The 26,793-nt window shown below is 42.9% G+C and overlaps 1 protein-coding gene across 2 annotated transcripts in view; it reads left to right on the top strand.

The window, feature by feature from the left end:
- Positions 1-26,793, top strand: part of LOC126282216 (ubiquitin-conjugating enzyme E2 Q2) — a 90,585-nt gene that overhangs the window by 50,160 nt on the left and 13,632 nt on the right. Inside the window, exons 5-7 of one of the 2 annotated variants that reach the window (XM_049981763.1) lie at positions 1,437-1,588; positions 2,585-2,800; positions 16,414-16,480. In XM_049981763.1, coding sequence (XP_049837720.1) covers positions 1,437-1,588; positions 2,585-2,800; positions 16,414-16,480 — 435 coding nt within the window. The remainder of the gene's footprint in view (positions 1-1,436; positions 1,589-2,584; positions 2,801-16,413; positions 16,481-26,793) is intronic. The other variant, XM_049981764.1, reaches the window with a different exon arrangement.

Below are 26,793 nucleotides of genomic sequence, written 5' to 3'. Positions count from 1 at the left end.
ATTTTTCTCCATCCTTGGTGCATTACAGGGTCGGGACGTTGTCTGTACTGAAGGTTCAGTGTTGCTGGTCACGAAGGCTTTGCTTATACTTATGTCGGACATACTGAATTGCTCTCCTGCCAGATACCTGTAGTGTTTCCACTCCAGGCTATGAATCTGTACATGTCTCCCGCAAGGACTCTGCTGTTCTTTGCTGGCTCTGCGTTGCCCATACTTGGCTGCCTTATGCCAGTTTCCTCTGTCGTGAGGGCCCATGCCACTGCCATTGTGGTTCCCATTTGATGATTTTCCACATATTGCTGAACTGTCCCAACCTAGCTCCCCTGCGACGTCCTATTTAAATCTCTGTGACTCGCTACCCGTGGTGTTAGTAGATGATACCTCAGTGGCTTACTTAGTTTTACGTTTTATTCGTGAAGTGGGCTTTTACCACTCTCTTTAAGGGAGGGCCACTTAACCTTATTGGTCCATTGAGGAGTTGAAAGAAACTTATGTTGCCTCCCTTACCCAGACTGGGCTGTGGCTGTCAGGGCTTGCTGGTCCACCCCAGCCTTAAGTCTACCTGCTCTTTTACTTATCCTCTCTCCTTTTGCATGGTCTGTTAGACTTGTTCATCTTTTGTGTGTCTGTGCTTCTCTTGCCCTGTCCATTTTGGTAGTCCTTCTAAGCAATTCCTGTATGGTGTACCTCTGGTAAGTTATGGGGTGTGGGGGATGTATGTTCCCTCAATGCACTCTGACTTCAGGCACTTCTGCTTCCTCTGTAGATGGGACACTCTCCTGTGTCTCTTCCTGTGTGTCCCTTTCTTCTTTTTTGTTCCTCATCTAGCCTTTGTTGGACCTTGGGGGTTCCTTCCCATGGATTTTGTGCCGTAGACCTGTATGAGGAATAAAGGACTGATCTCCCGCCTCCTGCCACCCTCTGCCTCTAGCCATCTCACCCAACACAACCCTCACCACAACCAGTCTACCTGATGTAAAACAAAAGTGTTGACACTGTTAGTACAAACACCATGTAAGGTTGCAGATGTTTGCGTGTGTGTATTTGGAGGGGCAGGAGGGGTGGGGGGGGGGGGGGGGGGGGGGCTCCTGCCAATGACAATTCTATAATTTTTAAGACATTTAGTAGTATTTTTAGCTTTTGGATAACTTAAATTGTGTCCGTGTCCGTGTGCTCCTCATTCATCTTTCTCCTCAAGAAGCGAAAGTGGGCTCCTGAAACTTTTGGATTAACTCTTTCACATTCCTATCATTTCATCACGGCCAACTATTCTTTGTTAAAATTGTGTGTATCTGTGATGGTTTGATAATTCATATTTATTGTAGGTAAGATTTGGTGAATAAAAATGATCAAGAGATGTAACTTAACTTTACTGTTTCTCCATTGGCTAGATGACATGACATTGTCTACATACAACATTTTTATTTGTTACACAGGGATGTACAGCATTGAACTCGTCAATGATAGCCTTTATGAGTGGAATATTAGACTGATGAGTGTTGATCCTGATTCACCACTGCATAATGATCTGGTTCTCTTGAAAGAAAAAGAAGGGAAAGACAGCATTCTACTCAATATGACTTTTAAGGTTTGTAAATACTGTTTCTTGTGTTTGATATATCAAGTGTTACTATATCTATTTCTTAGTATTTGCACAGTATTTTCTTATTGTCTTTGTGATGAATCTTTTGAGCACTTAAATAGGTAATTTCAATGACGGGTTCCTAAAGTTGAACACATCCTAAATACCAGTGTGTATTTTGGAACTGTGTATGTTCCTGACGCTATTCATAAACACAGGCATGCTTCTTTGCAAACTAATTACTCAGTTCGCTACCGAGCGAGGTGGCGCAGTGGTTAGCACACTGGACTCACATTCGGGAGGACGACGGTTCAATCCCGTCTCCAGCCATCCTGATTTAGGTTTTCCGTGATTTCCCTAAATCGTTTCAGGCAAATGCTGGGATGGTTCCTTTGAAAAGGGCACGGCCGATTTCCTTCCCCATTCTTCCCTAACCCGAGCTTCCCTAACCTGAGCTTGCGCTCCGTCTCTAATGACCTCGTTGTCGACGGGACGTTAAACAACACTAACCTAACCTAACCTCAGTTCGCTATAGAATTGAGCCAGAACTGCTGGCCTGTGCTTTCCTTTGTGAGGCAAAATATCTGTACTGTACTGTCTGTAGTGAGACACAAAAATGTGACATTATCTTAGCTTTCAGAACTAATAGTTCTGTCAGAAACTGGAATAGGTTTTAGAAAGTTAAAAAGAAATGGTTGATCACGCAGCTCTTTGTATCCACTTATCCTCACAAGAAGTGGGTCCCTCTCAACCTGGTGTTTGAATGACATATCCTTCATTTTTAACCTCCGCCCTCCCTCTCCCACATGCCTCTTTGAGGAAGGAACCATCAGTTCCCAAAAAGTTTTGACATTGTCATGTATTTTCATATGTGCCTGTTGGCAGTACTGATATTTTACCTCCAGAAGGTAAGTAAAAACCAATAATTTTCTCATAATATTTATTTCTAGAATGAGTGTTTGTTTTGATATATTACCCGATTCATAATTTGCCATTTTTTAGGAGGCGTATCCTTTTGAACCACCATTTGTTCGCGTGGTGCACCCAGTTATTTCTGGAGGGTATGTCTTGGTGGGAGGTGCCATTTGCATGGAGTTACTGACAAAACAAGGTTGGAGTTCTGCATATACTGTGGAGGCTGTAATAATGCAGATCGCTGCAACGCTAGTCAAAGGAAAGGCCCGCATCCAATTTGGAGCCGCCAAGGTCTGTAACCAGGTACTGTATATGGAATTCCTACTAATAATTCTGCGGGTATTAAGGATTTTCTGCAGATATTAGGCAAAAATGGGTTTGTGGTGTGACATTTTTCAGTTTTCCAGAATCATAGTTCATACTGTAGAACAAATTAAACATCTCCAAATTTCTAGCATAATGAGATGTTCTTACGTTCTGCTGTATTTTTCTGGATAAAGACAGTAAATTGTTTATGGGAACATTTCTTATCAGTGTTAATTTTATTAGATTTAACATCTGTTAGCATTTTTGAGTCGATAAGGAACAGTTTCTTGATAATATAGAATATTGGATGTGTTCTTGAAATATCCGTAGTAGTTTTACGGTTATGACAGTGTGCGTTGTGTTGCCTGCATACCTTCTGTTTGTGAGTAGTCATCCTGTAGTGTGGCAATAGAAATAGGAACACACTTCCTTTGTGAACAAGTGTTTGTTTTCTGTGCTGAAAAATGAATGATCATTGCTTCCGAATTTCCATTTTAACTCTCGCTATGGCATAGTCAGGATGTACACTCCACGACAAAGTGAAATCCAGGAAAAAACCAGAAATTTTTTAGAGTTTCGGAAATTTTTAATTGTTTTAATTTTCAGTTAAATTTTGTATTGTCTTGTAAGAACTGATACTCTAACAAAGAATTTTACTTTAGCTTTAATAATACTGTATCAGTAAAACATAAACGAGACTGTAACGCCAGAATGAAACTTCAGTTGCAAAGAAAATGTGCCATTTCCAGCAACAAAACACATTGCCCACACAAGTGTCTGCCAATGGCAAATGTCTCAAAGGTTCGAGGACAAAGACTAGGCAACACTTCATAAAAATAAACTGTCATCATGACATCACAACTGTTCACATTTCTTAAAGGCCACAGGAAAATATTGTGAATGGTGCTTTGAGAAGCATTACTTTCAAAGCAAAATGAATTACATTAAGTTTGAGAATGTGTGTTGAAATTCTTAAATCTCAGGACATTTTACTCTCATTCAATACTTAATACTTTGAGAACCAACCACTTAGAAAAATTTTGGGCCCAGAAGACCAACCATTTATACCATTATTTAAAATTTTATGGCCACATATTTGTTTGTTATCTCTTAAAGGGTAACACACACTAAAAAAGATCACACTCCAAGATTACTTTCTCATATTTGCTTTAGTTCTTTCATAGATTACAAATTATGCAATAACAGTGGCAAAAAGTATAATTATACTAAAAAAAAAGTGAGGCGAGTTCTTGGACAATTTCACACGTAATTGGCTTTTCTGTAGAAAAGTCAAAGTGCTCGACAAAACGTGTTCGGCCAGGTAACTCACAAAATGATTGGTGCACAGAAGTGAAATTTACAGTCTTGCTTGTAATTCATCTGCTGCAATTTAAACTGTGCTCTTTGGATCTTGCGTAACTACATCAAAATTTTTTTGACAACCAGCATTATGTGTAGAAACTTAGCTTTTATTGTAGCTATACTGAATGCGTACTAATTTAAACCACTAACTTTTCCTATTTGTTTGCGCTACTTAACAGTGGTGTTGCTATTGGCTGACTACATCATGTGTCCTCTGCTCTTAGTATATGCTGTCACTGGTTGTCAATATCATTTGACGTGAGACATGATTGACTGACTGACATAAGTGCATCACACAGAGCAATATCCATTTCATTGTTTTGGAAGCTACCATGGTGCACTCCTTGGAATTCATATTTATACTTTCGTAGTATGAAAATATGCAGTGTGCTTGTTGCTGTGCATCAAAGATCTTTCCAAAACATGTTGCTTTTTGCTGGCTTTCTCTTTCTAAAGCGCTGGGAAGTTCTACGCCAGTGTATAAAACTTTTACTATTCAAAGGATTGACAAGATTTACAACTTTGAAGGGCCCCCCAAGGGCTCGCCACTCTTGGGTGAGTTCTTGCTTGGCTACCACATGGCCCCAGCCTTTGCAGCACCTTTACACATTCCCTGAGGAATATATCTGGGATATTTTTTGAAATGTATTCTGAAGTTTCAATAGCCTGACATAAGAACAGTCCCTCCACTGCTCCCCCCCCCCCCCCCCTCCCCCACTCCCTGCATCTCCTATATTTCTTCTAGTTCTGCATTTTGAGGTTCCTCTTTCTTTCTTCTTCCTCCCTGCGCACTCCCAAAGGCTGGCCCACGTGTCAAGGTGACTAATTAACATGTATTTCTTGATGCAATCATTTACCAACAGTCGTATTTATTGTAGAAATTTATTTTATGAACTTCTTATATGCTACCAGTTTCAGCATTGCATTGGTGCCATCTTCAAGCTCCACATGTCATAGTCATAAAATCACTGTACATGGAAGGAGTCATATAATGCAGACGACACAGTTTGTGTCGTCTGGTCACCAAGAGCAGTTGCATAGTGACTTGATTCACGGATCCAGTTATACGGCTCCTTCCGTGTATGGCGATTTTATGACTGATGTGTGGGGCATGAAGATGGCATCAATGTAATGCTGAAACTGGTAGCATATAAGAAGTTCGTAAAATAAATTTCTACAATACATATGGCTGTTGGTAAATTATTGCATCAAGAAATACATGGTAGCCATTGTACCACAGTCCCTAACGGATTAACAAAGAGTAGCATGTAATTCCCAGCCCCGAGTCGAAAGGTGGGGTTCGCACGTGTCCCCTGGTACAGGCCAGGCCCAGGAAGGGATGATAACCTGAGCTGTTACCTTCCCAATCAGCCAATTGGTCCCTCTGTCAGGAGTCTGGGAGGTGTGACATGAGGTGCAAACAATTACCTAAGGCAGGTGAGTCTCCCTCTGGGAAGGGGCACCAGTTGGAAGAGTGCCCCATTGGAGAAGCTGGCAATCATGGAGAATTTTCTCGCTATGAGCCAGTCACCATCTCAACCTATGTCTAACAGTTCTGTGCTATGGTTAATGCAATTCCCGGTCCAGTTAAATCTTGCTCTCGTTTACATAATGGCGTTTTGATGTTGGAGAACAATAGTGATTTTTGAGCTCAACACTGTTTGCAGCTTCACTCCTCCGTGGCTATCCTGTTTGTGTTCAGAGGCCCATCGAACACACAATTCTTCATGTGGAGTTAATTTCAATATGTTGCTCAATGATCTGACCGAGGGAGAAATCCAAACTCACCGCTCCGACCAGTGCATCACTGCAGTCCATCAGGTAAGGAAAAAGGTTGATGCAGCCTTAGTTCCTACATGCACCTTTTTTATCTTTCGTTCTTCACTGCCCATCTAGCTCATCGTCTCAATAAGTCCATTCTCTGACACATCTTCAAGTGACTGTGTCCCTTGTGCTATCCGCTTCCTAACTCGTAGAATACATTCCAAAGTTATCCTTTGTATGAATTTCCATGTGTATGAATTTCTTTGAGTTCAATGGGTTTCTGACCTTCTTTACATCTTGGGCCCGTTGCTGCCACATAATTTTCCATTCCTCGCACTGAGACATGCCGTGATGCAATTTTCATGTGGAGACATGCTTTCTGTATATATGGCCATCCACTACAATGGCAAACTAATTTTTTTACAAACAGTTGAGTCCCCAGTGTCATCGCATTCTTCAGGGCAGCAAAAAGCTAGCTGGATTTCATTTACTAGTTCTTTTAACAGTTCCACTCCCTCTTCTGTTGTGTGGGCCAACCTCCGACGGCTCTCTAGGACCGAAGTCCATTCCCCAATTGCTGCCCTCACCATAAGAGATGATGTCATTTTGGACCCCATTGCTATCTCCAACACCTTAGTTCACTATTTTGTGGAGATTTTGAGCTCCATCCAATATAATATTGCATTCCTTCGTCGGAAACGAGCGGAGAAGACTCTGGTGATACCCTTCTTGTCTCAGAATTGTGAATGCTACACTGCCACCTTTATTTACTATGAGGGAGCTAGGTCACACTCTCATTTCATCTCAGTTGATGGGCGGCTCGTATGGTGGCTAGAGTCTCACAATTTTCTAACCACAGCACAGTGTGGATTTAAAGTGTGACTTACTGCAGTTGACTATCTTGTCACTCTATCAACCCATGTCATTAACAGTTTTCTGCAGAATTACCTGACTGTGGCCATGTTTCTTGATTTGGTTAAAGCATGTGACACCTGCTTGGAGGACTGGTATCCTCTGTACACTCTACAAATGGGCTTCTGAGGCCTTTTGCCCCTTTTTATTTCAGGAATTTGTAAAAGACCAAGTTTGTGACTTCTGCATTGTTGGGCACCTTTATTCAGGAAAACGGTGTGCCTCAAGGTTCCATCCTGAGCGTTTTTTCCTGTTTGCTATCGCCATTAACCCTTTAGTGTCCTGCCATCTCCAGCTCCCTTTTCGTGGTTTAAGAGCATGCAGCTGGTCCTTTGTATGTTTTCCAATGGTACAGATCCAGCACATTTGCTGGCCAAGACATCAGTGTGACTTATAATGCCCTCAGACCACTTTAGCACGATTCTCAACTTGCAACACGGACAGTTATCCTGCTGGAAGATTCCATTGTTGTATGGGCAGACTAGATGATTTTGCGATCTATCGCAGTTCTCAGTAGACTTGTCTCCTTGAGCAGTGTCTTCAGTGATGTCTCGATCATCTTTACTTTTGGAGCATCAACAACTACTTTAGATTTCAACTGAGAAAACCATTTGTATGAATTTCTTTGAGTTCAATGGGTTTCTCACCTTCTTTACATCTTGGACCCGTTGCTCTTCCATTCACTGAAACTACAAAATTCCTGGGGCTTAAGCTTGATAAGTTTCCTGGCCCTCCCAATTGTCTTACCTGGCTGCTTGTTGGACCTTGTTCCTCAGTGTCCTACATGTTGTAAGCTGAACTTCCTGGGGAGTGGATCAGACCACCGTCCTTTATTTGTACCAATCCCTTGTCAGTTCAAAACTAGGCTATGGGTGTTTAGCTTATTCATCTTACATCCATCCATCTTACACTGCCTAAATACAATCCACCAATGTGGAATCCACTTGGCCATTGCCACCCTTTACATTAGTGTAGTTTGGAGAGAGTATGCAGAAGTTGCCGAACTACTGTTATCATATTGGTGTTACGTTCTCCTCAGTGGTTACGCATGCCATTTGTCTGCCGTGCCTGGCCACCCAACACATCCTATGCCACCTCATTTGACTCCTCCTTTGATTGCCAGTAAAGGGCATGTCCAACTTCTCTGTTACCTCCTAGAGTTCTCTCTCGGCTATCGCTCCAGCAGCATGACTTCATGCTACCTGCCACTTTCCCAATGAGTGTGAACCCTTAACCACCTTGACTTCATGCAGTGGCCCGTGTTCACCTTGGACTTCATTCGCTTGCTAAGGAAACTACTCAGATTTGATCTATCGCTGTAAGTTTCTCGACCTTTTCACAGAACTTAGGGATAGTTGTGTTGGGTACAGTGATGGCTCTGGGTCTGACCATGGTGTCAGGTATGCCTTCATCATTGGCACCCATGATTTTTAGTATCTACTTCCAGGAAACTGCTCAGCATTTACAGCAGAGCTCTTTGCCCTGTGTTAAGCCATGCAGTACATTCAACGACACAGGCTTTTCAGTTGTGCTCCAGTTCTCTCAGTGCACTTTAGAGAGGCTCTGTGTGCTGTACACAGTTCATCCTGTAGTGCAGTGGGTCCAAGAAAGCTTCCACTTGCTCACTCTTGAGGGAACCACTGTGGCTTGCTGGTCATGTCAGTGGTGGTTGTATGGTGATGGCCAATGACTTCAGAGAATATATTTTTTTTTTGGGGGGGGGGGGGGGGAGATTAAACTGTTAAGGCTATGGTAGTAGACTGGGGGACAAAGAAATGCTTCCACTGAAAGGAATGATTAAAGGAAAGGTGGTCCCCAAGTCCAGTGTGGTTAAATCTGGGCTTACAGCTCTATGTGAGGCATTTGGAGAGAACAGAAACATACTTTAGAGCTCAGGTGCCCAGTATATAGGCTGAGAACAATGTTGGAGATCTTGGTGTGGTGTAGTGTGTTTTATTGTTGACCGAAGAAATTCTGTGGAGGTCAGAGAGAATGTGATGAAGTGGCCTGAGAGGCTTGATGGTTTAAATGGAAGTGGGGTGGGTGATAGGGATGGACAAAAGTCATACACCCAAACAGGACTAGGTGTGAGTACCTACCTACCTACAAACTTTATCTGTGGTTGCTGGATGTGCTACACATCATAACATCAATGCCTCAGATGTCTGGTGCAGTAAGTGTATTATTTTGATTCCCCACTTTCATCTGCTGTGTAATTTTCTGGTGTAAACATTTTCCAGCACACCATTATTCTCCTGATCCATCTGGCCTACACCTTTCTTTTCCCATTCACCCTCTTACCTTTCACTTTTCCCTTTCCTATCATTTTGGAACCCATTCACATGTCCCAAAGTTAAATTTCCATTCCCTCCCTCCATTCTTTCTTGCCCTCCATCTGACTCCATGCCCTAATTTTCATGATAATTAAATATATTAATATTCATTTGTCTGAAGGAGAGCCACCTGTTTCCTCCTCGTGTACCTTAAATTTTTTTGCTGCCTTCTTTTCTCTGCAGGCCATACACTTTTTATGGCCAAGAATGCACATGCCCCCATTAACACTCCATGCTCTCACAGCTGGAAGGTGGGGGGTTTGGATATGAGAGAGAGGGGGGGAGGGGGGGGGGGACTACAATGCTCCACATGACAATGTAGTCATGCAAGGAACATTGGATACCAGGTGACTTGGTTTCATGTTTCTCAACAGATCACAAACAAAAGAGAAGTATTGTGTTCAAAAAGAAACCAACCAAATAGTGTGCCAACCATCAAAGGGAGTACACTGCAGCTACTGAGTGCACATAGTGGACAGTTAGACAAACTGCAACTTACTGCATTTTGCTCTGACCATTATTAAGGAGTCCGCAGCTCGTGGTCTCGCGGTAGCGTTCTCGCTTCCCGAGCACGGGGTCCCGGGTTCGATTCCCGGCGGGGTCAGGGATTTTTCACCTGCCTCGTGATGACTGGGTGTTTGTGTCGTCTTCATCATCATCATCAATCATCCCCATTACGGTCGGAGGAAGGCAATGGCAAACCACCTCCACTAGGACCTTGCCTAGTATGGCGGCGCGGGTCTCCCGCGTCGCTCCCCTACGCTCGGTAAACGGAGTATGGGACTCATAATCATCATCATCATCATCATCATCATCATTATTAAGGAAGCTTCATCCAAATGAAGTGAGCATGTGCACAAGTTGTGTGTCGAATCAGTGCCAAAGTGACAATTTGATATAGCTTTCAGGATACTGAGTGTGAAGTTTTGCTGCAAACATGGCAAAACTTTCACAGGCATTACAATTGCGTAGCCAAGCATACCAAGAGAACTATATGACTAGCACACAGTGCTAAGAGTTATTTAAGCATTTTCATCAGGGCAGAGTGTCTGTCAGTGATGATTCCAAGCCTGTACTTTCTTCCAGACCAACAGGCAATGACCATGTTGAGAGAGTTCGTACTTTGATTGGTGGAAATCCTCGTTGAACAGTTTGAGAAGTTGCTGATAAAGTGGATATCAGCATAGTCATGAATTGTGAGAAAGCTGGACTTGGATGTTGCATAATGACAGTGTGCCATCTCATTTGCTACTCCATGTCTGCAGCTATCTAGCAAAACATCACATTCCCATTGTGCCCTATCCACCATATTCTGCAGACATGGCCCGAGCAGACTTTTTCCTGTTACTTTAACTTAAAACCCTGTTGAAACGACATTGTTCCCAAACTATAGAAGAGATTCAGTACAATGTGCCAAGAGACCTGTGTGCCATCCCCAAAGGCTTTCTGAAAGTGGAAAGAAACTGTGGAAATGGTGTATTGCCAGTAGAGGATTGTGTTGATAGAGAGAACACTTAAAATGTTCAGTAATAAGCAATAAAGGTGATACAGCAAAAATGCAGTTTCTTTTTGAACACACCTTGATTTTCGTTATTATTCACTTATTTTTGTTGTGCTGAAGACATAATAAAAATTTATATATGATACAAAGTGTTGGCATCAGATTTGCAGATTTTTGTCACACAGGTTGCCACTTAATTGTGACGTATTTAGTTTCACAGTCGAAAAAAGCCTTTAGCCCACACACATTTCGCGAAACATACCACATTAGCAGTCCCTTTATGTAGATTTGGTCTCACTTCCCTACGAAGACAATGTGGAACTCCTGACAGTTTTAACAGAAAAGAATTTCTTTCAAATTGGAATTACATTGCAGATTGATCAGATTCATATAAATGTACATTGGGCACCTCAACTGGAATGGCAAATGGCCACAAAAACAGCCCAGAAACAGCTGTGAGATTCAGTGTCCTCATAAGTTTAGAAAACTATTTTTGTAATTCTTTCAGCACCACAGTGAATTCTTCAAAACTCGTGTTTCCTTTAACGCAAATGAACTTAGGGAAGTGGATCCTACACCCCAAGGTGTCTCTTCCACAATGCAACATTGTTTTGAAATGCACTGTGGCCAACTCATAAATGTTTCTCATTTTGCAATGTCTTACTGTTGGCAGTGTATAGTGAAGTCAACTTAAAATGTGGGGGCTGCTATCTGTTCCATCGATATAATTTTCATTCCTGCTTTCCTATTTCTTTCAGAAATTTCATCAGTAGTGGAACTTCATTTGAAAACTCATTCCAGTCATGTCCTTTTACTTAACCAATGTGCTTCACAGTATTACATATTGTCTCCATACTGTTCATTCAATTTCATCAAATGCAAGTGACTTAAAAAAATTACTATTTGTACTACTAATTTCATCTTGTGCTCCATACCTGAAAATTTGGCACAAAGTGCTTCTTGGTGTACAAAACAAAGAATTCCATACAGGTCTCCTGTTGAGCATTGTAATTTTTTGCTCTTTCATCATCAGCTAAATCTTTGATTTCTTTCTCTGTAATGATGTAGTACCATTCTATAGGAAATTTGCAGTACCTGTTGATTATGTTACTGTATAAAGGTATGAAAATTCCTGCTACTCACCATCTAGCAGAGATTCTGAGTCACAGATTGGCACAGTGAAGAGACTGTCAGAAAGTGAGCTTTGGGCCAACAAGGCCTATCTCCAATGAAGGCCTTGTTGGCCAAAAGCTCACTTGCTCTTTTATTGAGCATATCTGCTACTCAGGGTTTCTGCTACATGGTGAGTAGCAACCATCCTTTTCAAATATTATTACATCACATCCTGGAGTTTCCATTGTTGTATTGAGAATTCTCATGATTAGCTTCTGTGAGATCCATTAGTTTTTAAAAGCTTTTGACAGTAGACCTCGAGACTGCCCCTGTTTCTGCAAACAGTCATTGGACCTTTAAACTTCCTTTGTACCACAAACAAATAGCAAAGAATAAACAGTGCTGACATCGCAATTCTGCTAAAGAAAGTAATGTCAACTGAAAAAAGCTGCACCAAGTGCTAGAAGAAACAGTGTTATGTTGCACTACTAAAAGAAATCTCTCATTGTACTGAGTACTTCCAAGAAGAACTGAGCAAGCAGAGATGTACCAAGTATAAGCAGGAGTGTACCAAGGAATGGACAGCTTGTATGCTGCACATTTTGCAGGCATGTAGTTTTGCACACCATGGCTGGCCCTGTGTTACATCATCCTTTTTGCTAAACTCAAACCCACTGTCAGGATAAGAATTTGTAAACAGTCAGTGTGTGTGTGAGGGGGAGGGAGAGAGAGAGAGAGAGAGAGAGAGAGAGAGAGAGAGAGAGAGAGGGGGGGGGGGGGGGGTGGACATGCCTAGTATGTGTCTTGTTTCGCATGCCAGAGAAATATTTAGATGTTGGAACCTGGTTCACTTTCATTGGTATATGGCAGTTTAAAAAAAGTTATATCTTTTGAGTGTGTCATTATCTAGGAAAGTGATAAGTTTTAGTAGTAAGACAAATTAGAGCCTGGTCAGTTTTTCAATTAATAGCATTTTGTTGCACCAATTCAGGTTATTGAAGCAACATTGGGTTGCGAAAGCTTGAAATTTGTGTGTGTGTGTTTGTGTGTCTTTCATTGTGTCTATCTACCAGTGCTTTCTCGTTTGGTAAGTCACAGCATCTTTTTTTTTATAAAGATAATATAAAGTTTCATGAACATAAAAATATGCATTGTTTTCCATGTGATTTTCAAAAACTTCAGCCTTTTTGTCTGCTGCCAACTTAAAAGTTGAATCTTCAATAATTATTTCAGTAAATTCAGAATAGTATTAACAGAAGCTGATACACAAGATACTGTAAAAACAGTTTTATTATGATGTGATATGACTGGAGTGTATGTAAAGGCAGTATCAGCGTTCTCTTTGGTTCAGAATAATGCAGATAAGACATAAACTATAGCACAATTTTTGCTGTTGCAGCAATTAACTATGATTTAAGTACAAATTGAAAACATTTTATGCATTCTTACTTAGTAGTGAACATTAAGATTTGATAAAGCTATTAGTGCCACATCAAAACAATCATATTTTGTGTCCAACTGTCCAACACACTTTATAACACATTTTTTCCTTATTTGCTGCAACGTTAAATCCAACCTTTGTAAACAGCCTGTGACTATTGCCACAAAAACAAAAATAAGTTTGTTATGCGCATTTCATATGGCATAAACAAGCAAAAAGTGAATGGCAAGGATAATACTGTGCATTTTTAAATCTGCTGTACCATGAAACAAACCAAAACAATAAAATTATGAACTATGATACATAGCAATTTTGTGAACAGTATATTAGTTTAGGTCATATAAGACTATGCTACAAATTAATGTGAAATATCTTTCTGACATATTTTGTAGGTATGTTACATGTTCCACTGTTGTGAATAAGCATGTATGTATGTTGATTGTGAGCTGGTCCAGATACTATGTACAAAACAGCGGCAGTTTGTGGTCACATGAATTGTTTGGTTTGTCCCATAGGGAGATAGCACCAAGGTATCGCTACGTATGCTGTTCTGTTTTATTAACCTTCGAGTGGGCACGCCTGTGTATATATTGCTTCAGCTAACATAGTGATAAATTGAATTATCATACGTCCAAGTGGGCAGCAGAACTAGCTGCACAATCCCATGATGAGAGGCATTTGTGGGAGATAATTGGTAATCGAATAAGTGGTTGGCTGAGATACCGTGCTTCGAATAAGTGGTTGGCTGAGATACCGTGCTTTTTAATGCTTACAGTGGGTCATTACTGCCTTGTAACACCTGTCAGTGGCAACGTAACACTATAATGAAAGTTAATTCCATTATTGTTTAATAAAACAATTCTTTAGTTCATGTTACATAAGTTTAAATTATCATTGTGTAAATAAACTGTGATTTTGCTCTTACATGTTTACCTCGGTAGCATAAAACGACTGTTCTTTAAATGTATACAAAGTGCGCCATGTGCCCACTCGTGTTATGGAAACATATGCACCTGCTCTAGGGTTAAATATGAAGAGGTAACTACTAGTGTCTTGACCTGGCATTCCCATCCCATACGTGGTAGATGATGTGGATATGTGGCTAAAGGTGGAGGCCAGAGCATAAAAGGAAATCTTTACTGTCCTCAAATAAATGTGGCCACCAGGCATCACTATCTGCCAGCAGGAGAAAGTCACATCTTGTTCCATTACATCAGTTATGAATAGATGCAAGTGGTCCACAGATTACATGGAAACAAAAGTTTCTTCCAGCCATAATATTTCACTGCCAACTCGTTTGCATATCACAGTGCATGTGTCAAACTGATATTCTTGGTAAAGATGGAGTATTTTGCTTTCTGTGGTCATAGAATGTATTGGTTGGATTAGTAATGGTGCAGTGACTTAAATTATAGAGGTAAATTAAAAAAAAAAGTACTGTGAGCAGTGCTCCAGAACCTCTACCCCACATTGTACTCTGGTGTCAGTTTCATATAGGTGACACATAATGATTGTCTTCTAAGCAGAACAAAAAGCATCCACATTCGTGGATGATGTGATGTTGTAATCGTGGTCATCTCGTAATCGTGGTCATACATTACATTTAAATATGCGTTGCTGCTAGGTCACTTCTTGGAGAGAGGATCACCACCCCTGAGTAAAGATTGTTGTCCCTGTCTACACCTCACATTGTTCAAAATACTGCACCTTTACTGAAAGTAGTTAGTCATCACTCACCCGAACAGATTCACTGCCATAGTCAAATGTCACACCATTAAATGCTGATGGGACTATGTTGAACAACAAGACTATGCCACAACTGACAATAAAGTTGTGTTAGAGATCTAAACTTGGTCAGTATATGACACATTTCATGACAAACTCCCACAGTTGTCACTGGTGTAGATGCTGTGACCATTTGTCCCATTAACAGTACAGAGTCGATAGATTTAAGTTTGGACAGTTCTTGTGCAGAAATGTTGAAACACACACAGCATGCTTACCACACATTCATATTGTATCGTCCTCAGTTGTGTGAGGCCTTGTAACACCACTACAAAGTTGAAGATGCATGTGGAGATTTCAGATGATTGTTGTTTACTAGTAATCCAGTTTGACAAGTAATAAGAGCAGCCCTAATTTCTCAGGTTCTGAAAAGGACTTTTGGCGTGTTGAGTACAGTTTGTAAATAAAAATTTTCAGCTACATGGATTGCTCTGTGCTGGCTTATAGCCTTCATTTCACTGTCTTTGGACTAGATCTCTTCTGTTCATAAATGGTTGTTACGGCAGCTTCATTTGCTCTTGTCAGTAAGCTAAATGTGGAACATTTAAAACTCTAACCTTTCTTCACATTAAAATATTTCTTTGTATTTCAGAAGAAAACATTGGCTTGGAATTTTCCATCACATTTGTCTTTATAGTCATTGTGTGTTACATCCAGTATAGGATTGATATGTGTTCTTGATGACTTCTGTACAGTAGTGCATCTTGACAAGGGATAACTAAAGATATGCTTCCTTATCGAAGATTAGTCCAATGCATTACCGCTGCACTACATTGCTTGGTGTTTTGCAAGGAGTGACACAAATAATGACAAAATGTGTGACTGTAATTGCATGAAAGCACTTATCAGGACACACAGCAGTGCATGTAGTATAACATATTGTCAGTGCCATTACAATGCGAGATCATACAAGTGTATTGGTGTCGGACAGCGTGTTTTGTGAACTTGAATCAGGAATCAAATCATTAACAAAATTATAATATGTTCAAATGGAATACTACTGTAACATTGTCAACAGCTACAGATAACTTAATGTCTACTTTTCCTTTTAGAACCAGGATAGTATCTTGGTTGTTATTTATATTGTACAACATGCTTTAGACCTTGTGTTCTGTGTCGGGCATCTAATACCTGTGAGTTGTTTGTGTGATAATGTACTTAAGTATTATAAGTTACTAGCAAGCAGTGTTAGAGAAAAACTGTTTGATTAGCCAGTTGTGCTTGAATATGAATCGTCCGTCATGTTCAGTGTTCATATCTGATGTGGTACCTACAATAAGAAGAAACTGTGGTGTTTTTTGTTTTGGAACACGTTATTATCTGCAAGCATTTACTATATTGTAATTATTTCTCCAGCTTGTTGATCTTTATTTAGAATCTTCTTTTGTTTTCCTTCCAGAGCCAATATAGTCTCGCAAGAGCACAGCAGTCCTTCAAATCCTTAGTTCAGATCCATGAAAAAAACGGTAAGTATCTGTTTTGTTTTTGAGGATGACCTCTTAAGCGATGTACTTATGCTTTTCGATAGATAATGAAAAATGTACCATTCACAAAGCTAAATAATTTAAGTTTACAGATAACAACTCACCGAAAGTAGAGGCGTTGAGCCATCGACAAACTGGAAACTTCCCAAGTTTGCTTTTGAGCTAGAGTCTCGTGCACACGCGCACCAACTTGAAAATCTTAACATCACAGGTCCATAGTACTATCACCTATCATATACATGGTTAATCTAAATGATGGACTCATTTTTAGAACTTCACATTTGTTCAAGTACAAATCCAAAATGAACAAGCTTTATACCAATGAAAAGATAAAGTTACAAGGTTTTTTCATAATTTTTTATATCAATTTAATAATTATTTAATAATTGGAAATGTGTTAAATGTTATAAATGTTCAGTGTGGCCACTGTTGGCCAGCAAACATCATCACAGTAGCCAGACTCGCCCCACTCATGCGAAAGTGTATCTGCTGTTACTGAGTGAACAGCAGCAGTAAACTGGTTCTGCATATCTTTCATAGTGGTTAATAGAGGTGGGACATAAGCAGCTTCCTTCGCATATCCCCATAAGAAATGGTCGCAGTGTGTTAGATCAGGAGATCTCGGTGCCTAGAAGTGCAGAGCTAGGTCCTCAAGTCCTCTGCGACCGACGCAGCACTGAGGAAGGGAGTAATTGAGAAAGCCTCGTACATCACGGTGCCAATGGGGTGGAGCTCCATTCTGTTAGAAAATGAAGTCCCAGGAATCTTCCATAACGTGAGGGAACAGCCATTGTTCCAACATGTCCAGTTACGTGATTCCCATTACACTTTTTTTTCGCAGAGTAAATCTTCGTTCCGGATACGGCACAGAACACGTTGATCTCCAGTGAGTCTCATTCGTGTTGCAATGGTGAATGTGGATTTTCCAAACCTCATTTGCGAACATTGCGTCTGTTGACATTTCCACTAAGACGAAACGTCGCTTCAGCGCGAAATTACACACTCATTTCCACTAAGACGAAACGTCGCTTCAGCGCGAAATTACACACTGTAGAAATGTGTTATCCTCCCTTTGCTAACACATAACTACAAAATGCCTGACACCTCTTTGTCATTGGGGTTCAGAGTCTGTATGAGTTGTAATCGGTAGGGCTTGTACCGCAAATGCCGTCTCAGAACATTCCATGCAGTTGGTTGGGGTATTCAAAGTTATCGCCTGGCTTTACTGGTAGACATACTGGGACTGCGCACAAAACTTTCTTGAATCTGTTGGACATCATCCTCTGAGACACACACACGCACACACTTGTCCTTTTTCCTTTGCACAGCCTCCCAGTCTGTTTGAATTGCTTAAACCAATGGCTAATGCTTTTGCGAGTTGGTGGTTGAATATCAGATTTGGTACAAAATGCCCACTGCATTGCAGTTTGTGACTCACTTTTCATGAACTCAAGAACGCAGGAAACCATGTGCTCTACAGTCGCCATCTCATTCACACAGCTGACAGTGAAATGGAATGATGGCCTTATCGCCATGCGATCTCTACTAGCCACTCCTGAAACCATCCCCACCTGCCTGCCAAAAGCTTTGAAACTTCCTCTTTTCATTGGTATAAAGCTTGTTCATTTTGGATTTGTTCTTGAATACATTTGAATTTTTGAAAATTGGTCCATCATTAGAATAACCCTGTATAACAAAGTGTAAGCATTTATGCCAAAAATAAGTGAGAGTAGAGAATTTGGTTCAGTCACTGTGTTACATTTGGATGGTGCGTGCAATTTGTAGCAAAATGCCTTGTGGGAGACAAGTATTTGTCTTAGAATTTGCATATGTCATATAAAATCAGACTTAATATATTCCCTGCTGTTGTAATTCACTTTATTGTATTTACATAACCTCTCTCACCTGTTATTTTCCATGTGTCATTTTAAGCCAGTAATTAGAGGTACTTGTTATAACCTTTAATCACAATAATTGCGTGGATATTCACATTCTCTCTTAGAAACAACAGCTGATCACATGATTACAACTCAGTCTCTCGTATTCGACTGCCGTGCTGTGACATGCGGCCGGCGCCGTTCGTAGCTCGCGCTCAGCCGATTTGCAGAGCGCCTTTATCGCCGTTTGTACGTACTGTCGTGGTGGCACTGTTAAATGTCATGGCACTGTCACAACACTTTTCCCCCCTTGAAAAAAAAAAAAAAAAAACACTCACTTCCTTGGAGACATGGACAGCGAGAAGACATCCATGGCCTCTTGAGGCCCCGAGGAGATCCCGCGCAGAGACACGAGAGTATGGTCGAAAATGTGCAGGACGGAAGCTCGTGCGTGGAACGTGCCTCCTGGATGAGATGATGGGTGAAAACTCCGGAGCAGCATCCATAGGTGTCATGGACCTGGGAGTGTGCTCCAGCATGATGGGTCCCGGAGAAGGCGGCGTCGCGACTGGGGCCGGTTCCGGCATACTCTGAAGCGGCAGCGACGGCGGCTGCATCAACACGGACGGTAGATCGGCAGCAGCGACAGGACTGGTGTCTCGGGCTGGTGGAGGCGAAGGATGGGGCGGTGGCACCGGCGTGGCCACCACTCGTGGGCGCATCTGGTCGTAATGGCGAACAACCGTGCTGTCGCCCGTACGGATTTCACAAAGCCGGCGGCCGTGAAGAGCCTTGACCACCCCTGGAATCCATTTAGGGCGAGATCCATACCCTCGTGCCCACACGTTGGCGCCCACCGAGTATTTTCCCACACTAGGGGACACAGTACAAGGCCTGACAGGGTGAAGCAGGTGCAGTAGAGTGCGCAGTTGGCGGCCATGCAAGAGTTCAGCAGGGCTGCGATCACCCAGAGGCGTGAAGCGATAAGAACTCAGAAATTGCAGCAGGGCGTCATTTGTGGAAAAATCACTAAGGAATTTTTTCATCTGGCATTTGAAAGTGCGGACAAGGCGCTCGACCTCCCCATTCGATTGCGGATGGAAGGGAGGTGCGGTAACATGATGAATCCCTTGTCCAGTACAAAAATCACGGAAGGCCTGCGAAGAGAACTGAGGGCCATTGTCCGTGACGATCGTGGATGGAAGACCTTCTAGCGCAAAGATTTTGGACAAAGCCAGCGTCGTCGCCGCAGTAGTGGGTGACGGACATCTAACAACAAACGGAAACTTCGAGAAGGCGTCAATCAACAGTAGCCAATAAGTACCGAGGAAGGGGCCAGCAAAGTCGGTGTGCACCCGTTCCCATGGCTGAGCTGGATCAGGCCACGGAGAGGGCATTGTATGAGGTGCAGCCAGTTGTTGAGCACACTGACCACATGCAGCAACCATGTGGGTGATGTCCGAATCAATACCGGGCCAATAAACGTGCCTGCGGGCCAGGGACTTAGTCCGAGAAATACCCCAATGGCCTTCGTGCAACAGTTTGAGAACATCTTTGCGAAGAGAAGCTGGCACCACGACCCGTGGAGATGCGCCATCTGTGACCAGAACAACACCACCATCACGAACAGACAGACGAAGGCGCAAGGCATGGTAGTTGCGAAGGGGATCCGATGCCCAGCCCTTGGTCCTGTCCGGCCAACCTCGTAGAACAAAACCGATTACCCGACGCAGGACCGGGTCCCGCACAGTAGCCGACGTGACCTGCGAACCTGTAAGTGGAAAGCCCTCGACCGCACGACGCTCTTCCTCATCAATGTGGAAACAGAGGAGTTCATCACGATTGAAAACAGGGTCGGGGCCCATCGGCAATAGCGACAATGAAAACAGGGTCGGGGCCCATCGGCAATAGCGACAATGCATCAGCGTTGGCGTGCTGGGCCGTGGGGCGATAGTGAATCTTATAATGAAAACGAGACAAGTATAAGGCCCAACGTTGCAGACGGTGAGCTGCCTTATCCGGAAGTGACGCCAAGGGGCTGAACAGAGAGACCAGCGGTTTTTGGTTGGTGATGAGGTGAAACTTAGAACCATACAAAAAAACACTGAACTTTTTTAGAGCATAAATGATAGCGAGCGCCTGTTTTCGATTTGAGAGTAACGCCGTTGCGCCTTGTTGAGGGTCTTGGAAGCATAGGCGATAGGTTGTTCCGACCCATCCTCATACCGATGGGCGAGAACAGCCCCTAGGCCATACTGTGACGTGTCAGTCGCCAGAACCAAGTGCTGACCCGGACGGAATATGGCAAGACAAGGCGCCGACTGCAAATGAGCCTTCAGGCGGACAAAAGCCTGCTCACATCTGTCGGACCAACAGAAAGGGACGTTTTTGCGTAACAGCTGATGCAGAGGATAAGCTACCGCCGCTGCGGATGGAATGAATTTGTGATAATAAGCTATCTTGCCTAGAAACGCTTGAAGTTCTTTGACCGTAGACGGCCGGGTAGAGCGTTAATGGCCGCAACGTGCTGACGGAGAGGGCGTATACCCTCACGGGACAAGTGGAAACCAAGATACTCAATGGAGGGTTGGAAGAACTGTGACTTGTCCAGATTGCACCTCAACCCAGACGGATGCAAAATCCGAAACAGTGAACGTAAATTACGAAGGTGCTCCTCAGTGGAGGCTCCCGTGACAACAATGTCATCCAGATAGTTTATGCAGCCGGGAACGGAAGCCGTGAGCTGTTCCAAAAACCGCTGAAAAATTGTCGGTGCGCTAGCGACGCCAAATGGTAATCGCTGGTACTGACACAACCCACAAGGAGTGTTGATAACGAGAAATTCCTTGGAAGTAGCATCCAACTTCAACTGATGGTACGCCTCCGATAAGTCAAGTTTGGAAAAGAACTGGCCCCCAGCGAGCTTGGTAAACAACTCCTCAGGACGGGGAAGAAGATAAGTGTCAATGAGGCTCTGAGCATTGACGGTGGCTTTAAAGTCACCACACAATCGCAGACTCCCGTTTGGTTTAGAAACCACCACGACCGGCGATGCCCATTCGCTGGAGGTAACCGGAAGGAGAATCCCTGAAGCTGTTAACCTGTCTAGCTCAGCCTTGACAGGTGCACGCAACGCCACCGGAATAGGGCGTGCCCGGAAAAACTTAGGGTGAGCCATAGGTTTAAGAGTAATGTGGGCTTCAAAATCCTTGGCACAACCCAGACCAGCAGAGAACAGGGACGAAAATTCAGAACACAATCCATCCAGCTGTTGATACGGAATATCCTCAGATATGAGGTGCACATCATCATCAATGGAGAACCCGAACAACTGGAAAGCATCATAACCGAACAGGTTTTCAGTGCCCGCATGATCCACCACATAAAACGTGAGGGGCCGAACAACAGACTTGTAGGCAGTGGAAGCATCAAACTGGCCCATGATAGGAATTTTCTGTTTATTATAAGTCCTCAGATTTCGCGTAACTGGAGACAAAGGAGGGGAGCCCAACGCCAAATACGTGCGAGAATTAATGAGAGTTACTGCAGAGCCAGTGTCCACTTGCATGCGGATGTCTTTATTCAGAACACGAACAGTAACAAACAACTTATTTGTTTGAGAAAGCACACAGTGAACATCCATGTCCGACGCCTCGTCCTCGTCGACAGGAACCTTATGGGACTGACACACAGAAGCAATGTGGCCTTTTTTCCTACATGAATTACACGTGGTGCGGAACGGACCGGCTTCTGTAGTTGCTGGTTTCACTGCGAGCGTAGCGGCCCAACGCGACGTTGTTGACGCGAGTGAACCGCCACCACATCGTCGTTCTCCTGTGAAACAGGCAAATTGCCCGTGTCGAGAGTTGACTGTACAGCGCCTACATCACACCATGCGTCGATTTGCGTGCCAGCAGCGTGAGACACTTCAAAGGATTGAGCGATGCTTAGAACTTCCGACAACGACGGGTTTGGCAGTTGGAGGGCACGTTGCCAAACTTCTTTATCAGGAGGAAGCCGTAGAATAGCATCCCTAACCATTGAGTCAGCATAAGACTCGTGATGTGTGTCCGTGACAAACTGACATTTCCTACTCAGACCGTGTAGTTCTGCCGCCCAAGCCCGGTAAGATTGCTGGGGCTGTTTACGACACCGGTAGAACGCCACGCGGGCAGCAATGACGTGGGTGTTTTTTCGATAATAGGCAGACATCAAGTCACACATTTCTTGGAAGGACAGGGAGGAAGGTTCCCGCAGAGGGGCTAACTGAGATAGCAGCTGATAGACTCGGGGGGGAAATCCAAGATAGAAATAACGACTTACACATAGGAGCGTCGACAACGCCGAAAGCCAAGAAGTGTTGCCGCAAATGCTTCTCATAATCCTCCCAGTCTTCAGCGGCCTCGTCGTAAGGAGGGAATGGAGGCGGAGAAGAGGAAGACAGACGATGAGTAAGCGACGTCGACAACGCCTGAATCGTTGCCGTCAGCTGTGTTTGTTGAGCCTGTTCCATGTCTGCCCCGTCACGAACACGCAAATCCACAACGCAGTGAAAATATCCTGTCCTCGTCGCCAAAAAGTGTTATAACCTTTAATCACAATAATTGTGTGGATATTCACATTCTCTCTTAGAAACAATAGCTGATCACATGATTACAACTCACTCTCTCGTATTCGACTGCCGTGCCATGACATGCGGCCGGCGCCGTTCGTAGCTAGGTGGCGCTCCCGCGCTGAGCCGATTTGCGGAGCGCCTCTATCGCCGTTTGTGCGTACTGTCGTGGCGGCACTGTTAAATGTCGTGGCACTATCACAACAGTACTTTATCCTCTTCTTGTTTTGAGAGTAGTTACTAATTAGGTACTCTACCATTCACACAAAAGCAAGCACACCTCACGTATACATGACCACCAACTCCAGCATCTCAAGCCAGAATGCATTGTTTTGTTTGTGTGTGTGTGTGTGTGTGTGTGTTTTTGTTTGTTTTACTGATAAAGGCTAGACTGAAATCTTTATGTAAGTGTCTTGTAGTAGTTGTGCCCATCTGCAACTTGACATGTCTTCTGTAATCTGTTTTTTCCTACGATGTTGATATTCCTGCCTGGAGTTTCCATTATTTGAAATAAATTTGAATAACATCAGAATGCGTGTAAATAATACTTATTGTGGAGAAATTGGTGGTAAAACATGTGGCACAATATGATTAAAAGACTGATCGGTTATAGTTTCTGGAGCTCTGTTATCTATTGGCCACTAGTTCATTTGGATCTTGGGTACACTATTCAGTGTTTTGTACTCCCAGAAACTGTTACTAGAATGTTAGGTGGTTGTCATTTATATACAGGGTACGTTCCGAAAGTAATGCAATTGAATTTCCCGCGCCGCTCCTAGTAGTCGGAGTGGGAGCGGGCCACATGGAGTAGGTGGGGGGGACGCTAAGCTTTGCCGCGAAACCGGTTTCAGTGCTCTCTGAGCTGTGGAAGCGGCAGGACGTCTGTTATTGTAAACCTCTGCGCGCCGACCGTGTCACGGAAAAAATGGAATCGACGATCGAGCAACGTTACGCGATTAAGTTTTGTGCTAAACTGAACAAATCTTTTGAGGAGACTAACAAAATGATTCGTGAGGCTTACGGGGACTCTGCTCTGTCCTACTCACAAGTTTCGAGGTGGTTAAAGGCCTTTAAGGAAGGCCGGGAAGAGGTTCACGACGAACAACGCTCTGGGCGGCCGTCAACCAGCAAAACCGACAACAATGTGGCTCGTGTGCGACAACTGTTGGACTCTGACCGTCGATTGAGTATCAGGATGGTTGCCAATGAACTGAACTTGTCGTCTACTGTTGTTTTTCGCATTGTTACTGAAGATTTAGCGATGAGGAAAGTGTGCGCCAAGCTCGTGCCCAAGGTGTTGTCAGACGACGAAAAGACCAACTGAGCAGAAATTTCAAGTGAACTTTTGCAACGTGTTGAAATTGAACCTGATTATTTGGACAACGTCATCACTGGTAATGAAACCTGGGTTTTTGAATACGACCCAGAAACAAAACGCCAAAGCTCTGAGTGGCACACTGATCAGTCCCCCAAGCCCAAAAAGGCAAGAATGAGCAAATCAAAAGTGAAAACAATGCTCATTGTCTTTTTCGACAGCAAAGGAGTGGTCCATAAGGAGTTTGTTCCTCAAGGACAGACAGTTAACGCTGCCTACTATGTGGATGTGCTGGAAAGACTCCGCAAAAGGGTCGTCAGGACGAGAAAGGACATCTCCGCTACCTGGCAACTCCATCACGACAACGCGCCTTGCCACAACGCGCTACGAGTCCGCGAGTTCCTGGCCAAACACCAGGTGCCAACGCTGCCCCACCCCCCCTATAGTCCTGACCTCGCCCCAGCTGACTTTTTTGTTTCCTAGGATTAAGTCAGCCCTGAAAGGAACCCGTTTTTCGTCCATAGACGAGATCCAATCCGCCGTGACGAAGACCTTGCGAGAGGTCCCAGAAGACGCCTTCCAGGGCGCGTACCGGTCATGGCAGAGTCGCTGGAAAAAATGTGTAGAGGCCCAAGGACAGTACTTTGAAGAATTTTAAGTGTTTGTGCAAATCTGTTCAATAAATTACTTTAAAAAAAATAATTGCATTACTTTCGGAACGCACCCTGTATATTTTCAGTTTGTGACATCTGCTAAACATGCTGGTTGTGGTAAAAGTAGTACTTTGCTATATTGTGGGAAATACTTGGACATTTAATGCTACATGACATTTGGCATTATTCCGTTGGACTGAAGGACTGACAGCATGCTGAAGAAAGCACTTGACTTGTTTATCTTCCATATTCAGGGAACAGCAGCTGTTCTTAGAATGGCTCAATTTGTAGTAATTGATGATACTCAGTGGCAAGGCTCCCCATTACTGCTGATTGTAATGAACTTTGTTTGTAGGCTCATGCTGGAAAGAGATGGTCACCACAGTGGTGTATAGTCGAAACCAGTTATAACAGTGAAGGAACTGGCTGTTAACAGTTGCTATAGGCAATAGTGGTACAAACTGGGTTATTGATAAAAATTTCGTATTGCTGCCATGGGGTTAACATTTTCAAAAGTAGCAGAAATACAGTACTTGTTGAGGGACTGAAGAGGAATTTTTCTTACCTTTACACGGGATGTACAGCAATAAAATAACAGCTGAATGTAAAACCTTGTAATAAGTGAAGAGAAAATTAGTAACAATGTAAATTGTTCAATAATGTCAACACTGTTGTGGATAATGAATTACGTAAAATGTTGAGCATGTTAAAACTTACTGTTAAGTGCTGTATAGGATAATAGTCATGAAGGATCCAACTTTGTTCCAGTTACTGTATTACATAAATTAATCAGCAGTAGCAAATTACACAAAAGCCTGCACTTGCTTGTATACTTCTCTTTAAAATATTTTACAAATGTAACATACTGTACCTAACGCATTGAAAATATCCAACACAAATAACAACAAAACTTCAGTAATGGATGTATTATTGTTCCAGTACTGTTCTTTGAAAAAATAACATACATGAATTTAATTTTCTAGTTTTCTATAATCACAGCCAAGACAGTGTTGTTTAGTTTTTAAACAGTTGCTTTTGCTTTAGGGTGCATTACAGCAACACATATTACACTATACTGCCCCATTTAAGATTCAGTTATCCTTGTTTGCTTTTTGCATTTAAGATGTACATAAGAAGCATTTTGCATTTGATGATGCATTAGTTTCATCATCTAATTTGAAACAACTATCTGCAGGAAACAAGAGCTTAAAAATAAGCATTATATTGTTGTTAGTAATCGACAAATACATACACAGGATTTAATTTAGTTTTTGTCCCATATCTTATAGTGAAGAAGTGATTGTGTATTTTTGTGTTGGCTAGTGTGTACTTACTTAATGAGTTTTTACATGATTTTGGGTTGTGGGAACTCACTCGGGAGTGTAGTAAACACCAGAAGTAACGTGGCAGCAGAACATAAGTTGCACCCAGAAATTTGTTGGGTTAGTGTTGTATTTCTTGTGGTATGGATGAATGGGAACTGCATCTGTTGCTTACAGGTGGAGAAGTAATTGATCACTGTCATAAACAGCTGGAAGCTGCATTAGCCATAATCAGGCTTTAGGCTGCTGGCCTGGGATGTGGTGACAGTGGGGCACCTGAGACAAATGCTTTAGCATCTCTGGAGCCTGCCGAATATCCCATGTGCCACAGTACCTTTCAGTGTACACATCCCAGCCGGTTGGCACTGGCCTGATGGAGAATGCTGCACGGTGACAGGGTCATCACTCTCTGAATGGAAGGTGAAAGAAGCAACTGGTTGCAAGGTTGTCCCACTACCCCTTAGAAACAGGTTTGAGGATTGGGAGCTCAAACAGGTGGTGATGGAGCTTCTTAGG

Source organism: Schistocerca gregaria, chromosome 7 (genome assembly GCF_023897955.1).
Source record: "Schistocerca gregaria isolate iqSchGreg1 chromosome 7, iqSchGreg1.2, whole genome shotgun sequence".
NCBI classification, from domain to species: domain Eukaryota; kingdom Metazoa; phylum Arthropoda; class Insecta; order Orthoptera; family Acrididae; genus Schistocerca; species Schistocerca gregaria.
Note: the sequence above shows the minus strand (reverse complement) of the source record. Positions and strands in the feature narration are given on the sequence as shown.